Source organism: Balaenoptera borealis, assembly GCF_965194805.1.
Source record: "Balaenoptera borealis genome assembly, chromosome: 15".
Classification (NCBI taxonomy): Eukaryota; Metazoa; Chordata; class Mammalia; order Artiodactyla; family Balaenopteridae; genus Balaenoptera; species Balaenoptera borealis.
The window spans coordinates 73,086,332-73,101,930 of NC_138871.1; the positions used below are offsets into that span (position 1 = coordinate 73,086,332).

At 37.0% G+C, this 15,599-nt stretch overlaps 2 protein-coding genes across 18 annotated transcripts in view; one reads left to right on the forward strand and one right to left on the reverse strand.

The window, feature by feature from the left end:
- ITSN2 (intersectin 2) overlaps positions 1 to 15,599 on the forward strand; it is a gene marked incomplete at its 3' end in the record, with an annotated part of 202,961 nt that overhangs the window by 47,255 nt on the left and 140,107 nt on the right. The gene's annotated exons all lie outside the window — the stretch shown is intronic.
- LOC309612088 (uncharacterized protein) overlaps positions 1 to 15,599 on the reverse strand; it is a gene marked incomplete at its 3' end in the record, with an annotated part of 52,026 nt that overhangs the window by 5,579 nt on the left and 30,848 nt on the right. The window contains exon 3 of the mRNA XM_082357368.1: positions 7,020 to 7,083. Within this exon, the coding sequence (XP_082213494.1) occupies positions 7,020 to 7,083 (64 nt within the window). The remainder of the gene's footprint in view (positions 1 to 7,019; positions 7,084 to 15,599) is intronic.

Below are 15,599 nucleotides of genomic sequence, written 5' to 3' on the forward strand. Positions count from 1 at the left end.
CCAGTGAAATGCTTAGACAACCTGTATTGGAAGGCTTTCCCTCACTAACCTCTCCTTTATTCTGGTGTCTGGTCTTCATTCCATGATTCTGATTGGAGTTTTTGCCTTCTTCTTCCAGCATACTAGCTCCTACATCCAGGATCCAGGGTTCCACTGGGTCCTGGAAAGCTAAGTCACTTGGATGATTGAGATGGAAAGAGCCATTTAGGTTAGAGACAGATAACCCAAAACTTTCTGAACACTGCTTTTCAATACCTGGGTTTTATAGTCTTTATAACCTGGTGGTAGTCCCATTTTGAAAAAGTACATGCTGCAGCTCGCTCTTAAATCCATCTTTGCTATTGCTTTCCTCATTAGGTTGACTTTACCCCATCTTTGTCTTTCCAGGGGCTTCAATGAAAAAAAAAAGCCCCTCTTTCCACCTTTTCTGCCACCTGCTTTAACTTTCTTTTCTTTTTTCTCAAACACTGTCTTTCCTCTTTAAAAAGTTAAACCCAACAGAAATCACTTGTAGTTCTTGGTATTGAATTAATTCTTTCTTTTAGCAAATAATGAGTGTCTACGTGCCAGGAACTGGCCCAACCACTGAGAATATAAACAGTGAAAAAAATACACAAAAACCTTGCCCTTGTGCTACTTGTATTCAAGAAGGGGGAGCAGAGACAAAATGTCTATGAGTTAGAATTTGTTAAGTGCCATGGAGAAAAGTAAGGTAGGAAATGAGGCTAGGGAATGTGTGGGTAGGTGGGTGAGGGTGAATTGAGAGAAGTAAATTGGCCTCATTCAAAATTATTAAGGAATTCAAGATTGGGGAAGGATTATTGTACACATTTTATGAGTAAATTTAATAGTATTTCAGGTCATTGTATTTAACAGAAATGTTTATCATTTACTATTTGGTTTGGACCCAGCGGATCTCTTAATATTTCTGTTTTCTAGTAACTTAAGCCAGAAAACAAAAAACAAAAAACCTCAGGCACAACATGAACCTAGAGCAGAGATTTATCAAATAGTTTAGAATAGATACCTTAATTTGGTTTTTTCTAAAAGTGCTATGTTGTGTTTGTTTTTAAATTCTATAGACTTTTTGTTTGTACCATTTTTATTGTGATGAGTAATATAATGTTCCTGGTGTAAAACTGGAAAGCTACAGGGAAGTTGAAAGAAGAAAATAATAGTCCCTAATTCATATTACCCGGAGAAATGTTCAGTGTTAATATTTTAGTAGATCTCCTTCTAGAAATTTTTCTTTGGGAAAAATGGAATTATATACTCTACTTATATAATCTGGTTTTTAGCTTACTAGCATTTATCAAAAACTATGGTTCTACTTTATTATATATTTATCTACAATATAATTTTTATTGGCTTAATAATATTGCCTTGCTACTACAGTATGTTAATAATGTCTAATATTTATTGTGCATTTACTATATCCTGGTTATCAATACTTTTGAGTCACTTTACATATTTTTGCCCATTTAGTCTTTAGCCTCTCTATCAGAGCTGTTCTTTTATTATTTATTTTACAGCTGAGAAAATTGAGCAAGGACAGGTTTAGTAATTTTCCCAAGATCCCACAGCCAATAAGTGGCAGCCACACATTATGAACTTAGTCTGACTCTATGTACTGTGCTCATATCATTGTCTCATATTGGTTCTCTAACATTAAGGTAGTTTATAGTTTTTTTTGTTGTTGTTATTTTAAATTGTGCCACAGTTAACATCCTTGTAACCATAACTGTGTTTACCTCTATGATTATTTCCTTAGAATGAATTTCTAGTAGTTGCAGTGGTATTGGATCAAAAGGTATGGACACTTCCTAAGGCCCATGTAAATGTATTGCCAAGTTGTCTTCTAGAAAAACTTGTCAGTACCAAAGTGTTCTCCTACCAGATGTAATTAGTCCTATTCCCCACATCCTCAGAAACACTGGCTTTTTTTTCTTTAATCTAATAATTTGATAGAGACCCTTGTTTTAATTTTTTTTTCTCTGAATATTAATAAGGTTATATTTAAATTTTTTTTTCTTTGAGAAATATTTGTCTTTGCCCTTTTCTCACTTCTTTGGCATGTTCATCTCTTGGTTATTTCTAAGAATTCTTTATATATTAAGAATATTAACTCTTGCTTATAGGTGTAAATTTTTTTCCAAGTTTGTTCCTTAGTTTTGTAAATTGATTCTTATCAATGATAATGATAATAGCTAACATTTATGTAGTAATCCCCATGCGTAGCACTATTCTAATTCATTATATTTATCAACTCATTTAATTTTTACAACACCCCTGTGATGTAGGTGCTATTATTAGCTCCATTTACAAAGTCCTCTGACATTATCTTTTAAATTTTCAAACAGTTTTTTCTTCTGTGTCCTTGACCATTTCTGTTCCCAATTCCTAAAAATCTGTTTTCTCTTCCTAGCCTACTGCGTGATACCTATTGTTTAGTTCTTCATTACTCAGTTTAGGAGTCATTTCCTCTGGGATTACTCATCTAACAACTTTCTACTCTTAAGGCAAAGTTAGGTGCCCATCTTCTGTCTTTTCTTTATACCTATAGCACTTAACATGCAGCACTCAATTTTGGTCTTATTCCTCTTGTGTATTCCCTGCGCTTACACATCTTATACAGGTGCTATACCTCTGATGACTCCGTAAAGATTTGTTGATTTGAATTAAAGGTGCTCATGATGATGTTGGTGATATCAAGAAGGAAATCAACCTTCCCAGTATGTAAAATAGAGAAACTTACACTGAGGAAGTAACCTTGGAACTGGGCTTTGAAGGCCAGTGGGGAAGGAGGGAGAGAGGGAGGGCCCAGAGACTAAAACTGAGTGAAAACAGATGTGGAAATTCCCCATTCTGGGAACCGAAAGTTATTTAGAGTGATTTTGAGGATTATCAACCTTGCCTCTGGGAAAGCCTGATGAAATAAGTTCTTCTTTCACCCAGCATACCTGGTCTAGTGTTCAGAATATTTAAATCTTCCTTCTAGATTTCTTCTGCTATGAAACAGGGTTCAGTTTCTCTTCTGACTTCCCCCTTTTTTCAGTGTGAGGGGACAGGGGAAGTTGGAGGGTCCTGGTGTAAACTTAGTAAGATCTTGAAATGCCCAGGGAAGTTTGGTGACTTGGTGGGGTAGGCCCACTGGCAGCCTTTGCCAGAAGTAGAAGCCTTGGGCTTGGGGAGAGAAGGAACCCTGCAGCTTTTGTCTTTGGAGACTTGGGTTCCTGCACACCTTTCCCTGGCTGTCAGCGCACTGGATAAGATCTCAACTCCTTTTTTCTCCAGCGTTCATTACGTTTCTGTTCTTCTAGCTTTGATAAGAGACTAAGGGACATTCTCTTGTTCCACTAGCCTAATCTTGAGGTATACTGACTGCTGATCTAGAAGAATAACAAGTGAGCACTTTATATATTAACAACATAATTTATTTGTCATTTAATTTGATATTTTTTCAAATTCATTTCCTCTTTATGTCTCATCATGTAACTGAAACTATTTTTCATTATGAAAATAATGCATGCTGATTGAAGAAACTTTGTAAAATAGAGGGAAAAAAAGTAGGAGAAAAAAGTTATTCCAAGTCCAGCAACCAATGACAACCATATTTTGGTATCTCCCATCCACCCTCTCTTTTCTCTTTGTTTTTACATATATATTTTCGTACATGTTTTACAGTACAACACTGTAGTTAGGAACATGGCTTGTGCTGTCTGGGGTTTTAGTTCCAACTTAGCCTTTCATTAGCTTTGTGAGTGTAACAATCTCACTAAGCCTCAGTTTTCTTTTCTTTAAAAAGTGGAGATTTCATAATAATATTTATCCCTAGAGTTGTTATGAGGATGAAGAGATAATGTATGTTTAGTGTGACCATCTCATAATGACTTTTCAATAAATGTAACAATGATAATCAGACCTGTCTTTTGGTTAGGTCAGCTAGGGCTGCTCTGGGCTGTGCTTGCAGGGAGGGGGGTGGGTCAGGGGTACTGTACCTTTCTTTTCTGAAATAATTAAAATTTAACTTCAAACTATTTTTTTTAATATTCTCAAGGGGCCTATGAAAATGTTTACACTGAGACCTCCTTTAAAGTGTGATTTATCTTGGGCTAGCCTCACAGTGGGTAAGTGGCCCTGGGCCTCAGACTTCTAGGATGGCCCTGATAATGATGATATCAATGATAATGAGATAACAGTGACAAGTAAAGACCTGAGTGTCAGGCTTGGTATTTGGTAAGTATTCAGTGATTGTTAGCCGCTGTTATTTTTAATAATGATAAATACACATTTATAGTATATCATAAATTGTAAGAGCATAACCAGTTTCCAGGTTATTACATGGTCTAGCTGAAATTGTTTTTTAAAAAATAGGTTATTGAGATATAATTTACATATCATTATGAATTTAAGTGGCAGCGTAATACTTGGCTCAGTGTGTTCTCCCATTATTGGATGCTCATATTATTTCTAATTTTTTTGTGTAGTAACTAATAATAACTGCAGTGAGTGTCATTGTAAGTGAAGTCTTTCCCACATTTATTATTATTTCCTTATGACAGATTTCCAGAAGTGAAATTATTGACTTACAGGATAAGAACGTTGTTAGGATTCTTGCTGTATATTTTCACACTGCCTTCTGAATAGCTCTACCAGTTTGCACCCCCATGAGTATGTCTGTAGTACTCATCTCTTCTCACGTTTGCTAGCCCTGACTACTGTCTAGTGTCTACTGTTGTGTGTTTTTTTTAAATAAGTTTATAAGGAGAAACAAAAGAAAACTTCATTTGTATTTTCTTGATTATTAGTGATGTTAACATTTATTAGCCAGTTTTATTTCCTCTTTGGAAAATTGTCTTTTATTTGTTTTCATTATTTTAGTAGTTCTCTGTATATTAAAAATAATGGCTGTCATATTTGTTGTGATTTTTTTCCAATTGTATATCTTTTAATTTTGTTTTCAACAGAAGTTTAAAATACTTATATAAATGAATTTTTGCTATTTCCTTTGTGTTTTCTTGCATGGCTTCAAAACTTAGAAAGTTATCTTTATTTCAAAGAGGTGATATTTTACTTGAAGGTGAAGAATCTACCTGAATTTTTTCCCTCTATACTTCTCATTCAAGTAAATAGTTTTGCTTTAATATTTAGTCCTGATATGAGACAGAAGAGAATAGACAAAATAGCCAGCTCCCCCAACCCTCCCCTTACAGCAGTGCAGGCTGAGTCACAAGCTATTCTTAGATGTATTTTCCCCCTTCGTGTGGGTGAATTGTCTTGTTCAGAGTTGTTGACTAATTCTTCTAAAATTGGTTTAATTTAAATCTTTGATATAATTGGAGTGCTAGCTACTTCAGTATTAGTTTACCATTCCAGTTCTTTTTTTGCCCTGTTTATTGGTTGATTCTTTGTGGGCTAAACTTAACATTTATAAAAGTCCAAACTTACAATTTATATTCAGACATCTTAAACTGAAGATGCTAAGTTGAAGAACTAGAACTAAGAACTAAGTTTGTATAGAACAGTTCTCTTTTTGAAGCTTTTGAGTCTCAACATACTTTGTGTATTTGGGGTGCTAAGCCTCTCGGTAGAAATAGTGGTCACCTTTTACTCAAATATAATCAATATTTGTAAGAAAAACATGTCCTTTTTATTAGTAATTGGTACAACTGTGGTTTGTTATACCAATTCAGTGAAATCAAGCCAACTACAGTAAATCCCCCACATACGAACAAACTCCGTTCTGAGAGCGTGTTCGTAAGTCCAATTTGTTCCTAAGTCCAACAAAATTAGCCTAGGTACCAGACTAACACAATTGGCTATATATTACTGAACTGTAATAGGTTTATAATACTTTTCACACAAATAATACATAAAAAAACAAACAAAAAATGAAGAAAACATGTTTAATGTTACAGTACAGTACCTTGACAAATAACAGTAGTACAATACAGCAGCTGGCATACAGGGGCTGGCATCAAGTGAACAGGCAAGAAGAGTTACTGACTGGAGGAGGGAGAGGAGGTGGGAGATAGTAGAGCTGAAGGATCGTCAGCAATAGGAGAAGGAGGGAAAGTTGCAATTTCACCCATGCCTGACGTTGATGGCACAGGTTCTGGTTCCTTGCTGGATTCAGTTCTGTCTACCCTCTTGAAAAAAACGATCCAGTGATGTTTGGGTAGTAGCTCTTTTTTTCTCGTCATAGATGACACGGTAGCACTGGATTGCATTCTGAACTGCTGCTGCAACCTTTGTGTACGATTCTACGTTCAGGTCCTGTGCATCAAAAACTAACAGTGCCTCCTCAAATAAAGAAAATCCCCTTGCCATTTCCTGTGTCATGAATCTCTTCGGTTCTTCAGTCACTTCTTCCTCTTGTCGCTCCACTCTCTCAATTATTTTCACTTTTGTTTCCATCGTTATCGCTTGGCGTTTCTTAGCAGTACCAGCTCTGTCAGTGCTGCTTTTACGCTTTCTTCCGGACATGCTGGGCTTGAAATAAAGATACTGTACTACTGAACTCTATACAGTACTGTACAGTAGAGTACACAAAAGCACAACCACTTGTAGAGGATGCACGCACGTGACAGTGTACACCCAACATGTGAACTAACGTGATTGGACATGCGAACACATGTTCGTATCTGAAAGATTGCAACTTGAAGGTTCATATGTAAGGGGCTGACTGTATTATAGTTGAAAATCATGTTGAAATAATAGTAGTAATAGCCATCATTTATGATCACCTTGTGTGTGCCAGATGCTTTACAGACATGATAGCTGAGCCTTAAAACAGCCTGGCATTATCCACATTTATAGGTTAGGAAATTGAAGCTATGTCATGTGGAAGTCTACTAAACTAAGAAGTAACTACACTGGGATTAGAACTCAGTTGGTTGATCTGCTTTCAAAGTTCAAGTTCCAGACTGTCAACTTGCTTGTCCTCAGTGCAGTTGAAAGGATGCTAATCTCTCAGAGTCAAAGCATTTGTGTTTATTAAAGGATATTTTAGTACCTACCATGTGGCTGACTGCTGAGCACTAGGTATATGAAGATGAAGAGACGTTCACAGGAACTCACAGTCTAATAGAGGTGGGCAGGAATGAAAACAAAGGTTACATTACTAGTTGGTATGTAGTTTAATGGAGATATATACAAGATAAAATGAGAATGTGGCAAAGAAAGCTTCTGTAAGTGGAAGTGTCACTGAGAAGGTAGGTAGTTACACAGATTCAGAGAGGGGGGAATAGGAATAAGATGGGGCAGAGGTGGAGGGGGAAGGTATTCCAAGAGTGGAAAAGTAGGCAGAAGATAAACCCTAAAACACCTTGTATGCCATGTGAAGGAAATTAGATTTTTTTTTAAAAAATCAGCTTTATCGAGATATAATTCATAAACCATAAAATTCACCCTTTTTAAGTTTACAGCTCTGTGGTTTTTATTAGAGTCACAGAATTGCACAAGCATCATCACAAATTTTAGAACATTTTCATCATCCAAAAGAACCCCCTATACCTATTAGCAACCTCTCTCCATTTCCCTCCAATACCCCAAGCTCTAGGGAACCACTAATCTACTTTCTGTCTCTATGAATTTGCCTATTCTGGACACCTCATATAAATGAGAACATAGAATATGTGGTCTTTTGTGACTAGCTTCTTTCACTTACCGTAATGTTTTTAAAGTGCATCCATGTTGTAGCATGTATCAGTAATTAGTTCCTTTTTATGGCCAAAGGTTCCATTGTGTGGGTATACCACATTTGTTTATCCATTCATCAGTTGATGGACATTTGTGTTGTTCCCACTTTTGGCTATTATAAATAATGCTGCTGTGAGCATTCGTGTACAAGTTTTTATTTATTTATTTATGTGTTTATGTATGTATTTATTTATTTGTGGCTGTGTTGGGTCTTCGTTTCTGTGCGAGGGCTTTCTCCAGTTGGCGGCAAGTGGGGGCCACTCTTCATCGCGGTGCGCAGGCCTCTCACTATCGCAGCCTCTCTTGTTGCGGAGCACAGGCTCCAGACGTGTAGGCTCAGTAGTTGTGGCGCACGGGCCTAGACGCTCCGCGGCATGTGGGATCTTCCCACACCAGGGCTCAAACCTGTGTCCCCTGCATTGGCAGGCAGATTCTCAACCACTGCACCACCAGGGAAGCCCCTCGTGTACAAGTTTTTGTATGGACATAGGTTTATGTTTTCATTTCTCCTGAGTTCATACCTAGGGGTGGAATTGCTGAGTTTTATGGTAACCTATGTTTAACATTTTGAGGAACTGCTAAATTGTTTTTGAAAGCAGCTAAATCATTTTACATTCTCACCGGCAAGGTATGAGGGATCCAATTTAGTAGGAGATTAGATTTTATACTGTTGGTGAGCAGAATCACAGAATCACAGTGGTTGAAAATTATTGGATTCTATTGCTGCTTCCCAGATAAGTTCAAGACATATGCTAGGTCAGAAGGCTTTTTCTGATGAATGAAACTAAAATGCAAGTCATTTCCTCAATTCTTGTGGGCTATTGTTATTCTGTTTCCATAGTCTTTGATTTTTATGTATTCCTATAGGCTACGTATAATCTGAGTTATTAAGGATTACTGAAATTTAGTGTTCATAAACTAAAACTAGCCAATTTCTAGAGCTTCCTGAGGGTTCTTAGTTTTCTTCTAAGAAATCTGTTAACTCTACAAAACTTTGGCAGCACTGAATTGAATTGAAAAATTCCTACTATGCACGCCCACACTGATGGATACTATTTTCAGTGCATCATTGGATTGTCTTGAGTTTGATTTGGTTCCCGTTTCTGCTACTCTTGAATTAACTGTAATTAAAGAATGTTAGATTTAATTTTGTTGACCATTTTGCTCTTGTGTAACTGTTTCATTGCTATAATTTCTCCATCATAAAGTTATTTTTCTACTGGAATATAGGAGCAAGTGAGTAGGTTGGATCTCTTGTTCCACTTAGGTGGGCCATGGTTAGAATAGTTTGAGAATGAATGGACTACATAATTGGACAGATTCTTTTCCACTCTGATATCCCACTCTAATAAATTTTTTAAATGGGTATTAGTGTACATTTAATTAAGGGTCTTAACTATGGAATACATGAATCTCTGAAAGTCCACAGATTGGCTTTGGAAGCCTGAAACCTTTGAAATTGTATGCCACATTTTGTGCATTTGTGTTTTTTCCGAGAGAAACTGGGTTTGCCGAATTTCTTTAAAAAAAAAAATAGTCCATGACCCCTCAAAATTAAAGAATTCAGATGGGTGAAGAGAATTTGTAAATTTGTGATTTGAAGTATTTGGGGAAAGTGAGACCTTACTTTGGTTAGGTGTTGCTGTTCAGTGATAGATGTTTTCTGGATACACTTTTTTTTAAAGTGTGACTCATTCCATGTTAGAATATCTCTATTTTATTCTTTCCTGGTAATTTTTGTCCCTGTCAGAACTTGGAGTTTGCCTTTAAAGTCCTCTTTGCATATTTATTATTTTATATTCACTTTCTTGAATGATTGGGATGTTCTATTTAAGAGTGTTATTTTTGCTGCAGTGATTGCATGCTTTACTTGAAATGTATTGATATTTAAAAAAAGAGTTAATTGGCGTGCCAGAGTAAGAAAATGTATGAATGCTTTTCTATCCATTGGCCACTAGTTTTTCTTTCCTTTACTCTCTTGTTCTGTTTCTGTTTTGGTGGAGATTGGAATTTACCAGTAACTGGTAGAAGCTCTCCCATGTGGGCCCTGCTCTGGTGTGGCATCAGTTTGGATTCAGTCTCTTTAGGCCTCTGCAGTACGGTGTGTGTGGAGTATACTTTTCCTGTTTTAGCACTGGATGTAGCATGGTTGGATTTGAGATGAGATTGGTGATTTCAGTTAAATGTTTTTGGTAAAACAGACTTGTTACTTAATATTGTTTAAAATAGACTAAGAAATTGACAAGGGAGAGGCTCTGGGTGATTGATATTGGCTACAGGGTTAAAAGATGATGTAGTGTAATACCAATATATTTGGTCTTTGTCCCTGATTCCTGGCACAGAGCTCCTAAAACCTTTGGAATTCCCTGAGTGATAGGAAAGCTGCTTTCCATCATACATGAGCTTATGTTAATGAGGTGACTGAGAGGGGCACCCCTAGATAGCCTCAGCATAAGGCTGGACAACCAGAGAGACCTAGAGGATTAGAGGGTGGGAATTTTCAGCCCCACTCACCAACCTCCAGGAAGAGGAGGTAGGTGCTAGAGTCTGAACTGTTTATACACACGCACACACACCCATACATAATTTTTACGTAGTTGTAATCATAGTGTAGATTTTTGTCTACACATTACATGGAAGATTATTTTTTTCTGTGTTGTTTCATAATTTTCATAAGTTTTAATGGCTGTGATGTTTTTATCTAGTAGTAGGCTATGATTTATTAACCATACTCCTGTTCTCAGATGTTTAGGTTGTTTCAAGTTTTTTGCTATTATAAATAAAACTGTTATGAATATTATTATTTAGTGAATGTATAATAAACATTTATTATACATTTTCCTCAAGAGGTTTTCTTCTAATTCTTGACATGTGCTAACAATTTTGAATATTTGTATCCTATTCTAGAATTTTGTATTTTTTAGAAAGACATTGTATCATAAACATTACCTATCTACTGTGGCCTTGAAATTATCATTTGTAAATAGATGCATATTATTCTAAGTTAATATAACTTTATTTTCTTGTTCCTTTCTCTGTTAGATAAATTACCTTATTTGTATTTTTTTCTACTGTTGATGACACTGTGATATGCATCTTTGCATTCTATTTTCCTCCTTTGGATTATTTTCTTAAGATAAGTTCTTATAAATGGGCCAAGTGAGTATTTTGTTTTGGGTGAATGTTGCCAAATTTAAAGGCACATATTTTACCTTAAACCTTCTACTTCTGTGGTATTTGCCTTCTTTAAAAATTGAAATACTTTTTTTTTTTGGACAGTTTAAAATTTACAGAAAAAATGAGCAGATAGTACAGAGTTTCCCATATACCCTTCTACTCGTTATTGATAACTTACATTAGTACAGTACATTTGTTACAGTTAATGAACCAATATTGGTACATTATTATTATTTTTTTTATATTTATTTATTTATTCATTTATTTCATTTTTGGTTGCATTGGGTCTTTGCTGCTGCACGCGGGCTTTCTCTAGTTGCAGTGAGTGGGGGCTACTCTTTGTTGTGGGGCGCAGGCTTCTCATTGCGGTGGCTTCTCTTGTTGCGGAGCACGGGCTCTAGACGCGCGGGCTTCAGTAGTTGCGGCACACGGGCTCGGTAGTTGTGGCTCGCGGGCTCTAGAGCGCAGGCTCAGTAGTTGTGGCGCGCGGGCTTAGTTGCTCCGCGGCATGTGGGATCTTCCCGGACCAGGGCTCGAACCCATGTCCCCTGCATTGGCAGGCGGATTCTTAACCACTGCGCCACCAGGGAAGCCCGGTACATTATTATTAACTAAAGTCCATGCTTTACTTACTTTTCCTTGGTTTTTACCTAATGTCCTTTTTGTGTGCCAGGACCCCATACCACAGTACATTTAATTGTCCTGGCTCCTTAGGCTCCTCTTGGTTGTGACTGTTACTCAAACTTTACTTGTTTCTGATGACTTTGACAGTTTTGAGGGGTACTGGTTAGGTATATTGTAGTATGCTCTCCTATTGGAATTTGGCTGATGTTTTTGTCATGAGATAAAACAACCATGGACCAAGCAGGCAAATGAACCAGACGTATTCATTGCAATATAAATTTACCAAAATGAATATGTTTCTTGTATACCAAAAATATATAAAGCTAGTATGTCATTTTTGCTATAACCATAAAGTACCTAGAAATAAATGAGATAGGAGGAGGGAATCTACTGAAGGATGCAAAAATACGCATCTGAGAATAGCGTCAAAAATTATGAAAAAATAGGATAGTGAGTAGAGAAGGATTTGCATATTCGAACACTATGGTAATTAGAACCCTGAGATAGGAGTACACAGAAAGACCCTCAGAACAGAAATATAGGCTGTGAGTAAACTTAGTGTATAAGAAAAGAGATGCATTTTAGATCAATTAGGAAAAGCTAAATTATTTCATAAATGGTATCAGAAAAAGTGATAGACATCACTAGTGGTGCAGGAGTGGAGAAAATAATTTAGACTCATATCTGTCTTTCCGTTCTAAAATAAAAATCCAGATCAAATATATAAGTTTTGAAAAATATACAGGTACTAGAAGAAAATTTGGGCAATTTTCTGATGTGAGACAGGCCTTTCTTAGCATGATAGCATACTCAGTAGTCATAAAGGAAAAGATTGCCAAAAAGGTATAACAAAGTTGGTACAACAACAAACTGGATAAAAAGTATTTGTAACATGTTACAAGTCTGGGAGACTGAAAGAGCGAAGTGTGAAATAGTCATCTAAGCGAGTGGGAAAGCAAATGGACTAGGGAAATGTGGACTTGTCAGGCAGGACGTAGGGTCCACTTGAGTTAGTGCTCAGGAATCTAAAGTGAGACCAGTCAGCAACTTCATTTATATAGTCATGGAATAACTAGAGAGTTGGATTTAGAAAAGACTGAGATTTTGCCAGATCTGTAGTATGTAGCGAGAGAGGAGAGTGAAGTTGAGGGTGTATACAACTAACTGCTTATAATGGTGGACTGTGATATTTAATTTGGGTAAGGAGGGACGTTGGGACATCAGGAACGGTGTGAGGATATAAGGAAGATTGAGGGACAGTGAAAAGTTGATAAGACCAATAGTTTGTAGGTCCAGGTAGGGTTAAAGAATTGTTGGAGTTAGGAAAGTGGAGAGATGGGGCTGTTGAGATGGTGCTGGTGAAAGGGGCATGGCAGACTTGAAATGGATTACAGAAGAGTACAGTTATTGGTAATAACAAGGCCTAGGGTGTGACCTGGGAGTAGATGGCTAAGATAAGATGGAGGGTAAGATTTTTGGAACAAAGGAGGTCAAAGATTTAGAGGCCAAGATATGGGCAGGATCATCTGTGTGAATATTGACATCACCAAGAATTATTTTGGGAATAATGCTGGAGAGTAGATAGTGGGCTAGGTGTTAAAGCAGTCAAGGAATTACTCTGGTGATCGTAGGGGACAGCAGTGAAGGAGGAGAGCCAGTGGTCAGGTCAGATGCATGAGGGTCAAAAGCTGGTTTTCTTTTTCAACTTTTATTATGAAAAATGTCAAACATATGCAAAAGTTTGAAGTACAGTGATCATTTATTTTCTATATTACTTCAGTTAGTAATCTACTTTTTACTTAAATGTGCTTTGTATTTTTGTGGGGACTTTAATTCTTTTTGTAATAAGGCAGCCTATAAATATGTTTCCAAATTCCTTTCCAGAAAGGTTGTGCTGATTTACATTTGTTTTAGCTAGGTATTAAGACTATACGTTCAGGGATCATTTCTATGGTTCGTATTAGCTAAGTATTGATGCAATACTTATTTTTACAGCTATTGTTACAGTTCCTTTCATTGTTGTTAGCTCTTCAGTATTTCATATGAATAAGCTGCCGCCTATTTTCCCAGACCACACTCTTCCCTCTGCTTTTGCATGTACTATTACCTCTGCCTAGAAATTTTTTCCCCACGTTCATTCATTTAACAAATGTTTTGATGTATAAGGCATGAGCTAATTTGAAATGCACATGTCTGGTTGATTCATGGGAACTGATTTGCATGTGACCCTCTCTTTTTTGGCCTGTAGAGAGAAATTTGTGTTTAGGCACCTGGGGGCCTGGGACTGTTGTCCCTTTGAACTCTTGTCTGGGCCCAAAGAAAAGGTTTACTTTCTCATTTTCTCAACTTCTTTTTCCTCTTCTTCCAAACTTACATATGTTCATCCTTACCACTTTTCCTGTCTTTTGTTCTGTCCCAGAGTCTAACTTTATACTCTAGAGCTGTCAACTTCCACTTTCTCTGGACCCAGACTTTTGTTAGGTAACCTCCTTTCCTTTTCCCTTTTCAAAATTAAATCTCTCCCTCTTCCTCTAAAAGTAGTTTTGTTCTCCCATCTAAAAAGTAAACCCTTATAATCTTTCCTCTTTCCTAAAGCCTCTTATCTCTCCTCCCACCCGTTTTTCCCCTTCCCTTAACAACATACGTCTTGAGTCACCTACATTTCACCTCCCGTTTACTGCCTAATCTACTTCAACTTGACTTTTACAGCCAGCTCACCATACTGGAACACTACTCACAACAGATTGCCAAAACTAATGGCTTAGTCATGACTTCTGTGACTATTCATGTTTGATGAATAAATATGTGGATGAAAGAAAAAATGAATGAATAGATAGATGGGGAACAGGTATGGAGAATATATGTACTCTGTAAGTTTCATATTACTGCGAGAACTATAAAGAAGTAGGTATTTTGCTTTAATCATTCTCTCGTGGAACTGACCTTGATCTCCTTGGGAATCAGATGGGGAAAGAACATTTTTTCCAAACTAATCAGCAAGTTTGGAGAGTTGCCTTTTATGTATGTAGCACATGAAGTGGAGGAGGCACTGGAGAAAGTTTTACAAGATATGCCTTCAGGAACTTGATTATCTTGCATTTGAATGTCAGACCTTCAGTCAAATTATTTACACTAATCAGCATTCAACCAACATAATTCAAAGTATAATTGAAAAACCCAAGCCTTTCTCCTCATCCCAGTAAAAAGCCTTTAGAATTCAATGGGAAATAAACCTTTATCTCTAAAAGTGTACTTACAAGAAAAAAAATAAATAAACAAGTTACAGAAGGGCCATGTTGCAAGGAACAATTTGGTTTAAAATCCACAGCTCCGATGCCTGCAGGATTTCAAGGAAGTAGTTTGGAGCCTGCTCTGCTTTCTTACCAGTTTCTTTTCTACATACGTATTCAATTCAATACTACCTTTATCCGTGCCTCCCTCGCTTTCTTTTTTTTTCTCCTATATCTCAACCATCTTATTCATTTACCCAGTTCATTTGTTTAGCAAGTAGATCTGGTTTAGGCACTAGGCATAGAGGTAAATAAAAATGGTCTGTGTCCAGAACAAGTGAAACAGGCAAACATGTGAAATTGGGATACAGTATGATAAATGAAGTTATTGTGGCATGAACAGTGTTATGGGCATACCTAGGAGATAGTGACTAACTACCTGAGAGGACAGAAGTCTTCCAAAGAAGAGGTGACATTTGAGTTGGGAGTTGAAGAATGAGAAGAAAGTGTGGTGAACGTGACAGAGGGAACAGCTCTTTACAAAGGAATAGGGGAGTGAAAAAAACCTCTCTGCTTCAAGGAAAGGTTGGTGTACTTAGGACATCTGAATCTAGGGGAAGTGTCTAGACATGCGTGTGGTAAAGTAGATTGGGGTGGGATTTTGAAGGGTGCCATATTTCATACTAAGAAGTTTGGGCTTTAACTTGTAATCAGTTGGCGAATTTAAGTAGAAGGGCATCAGTGGATGTTGTGGAAAAAAGTAGTAGCTCTGTGGAAGGCAGGAAGACCATTTTAGGAGGTTCATGCCCTAATTAATGTAATGACCCACTTACTGAGTCACAATCTCCCGGTGATGGGCCTGGGAAT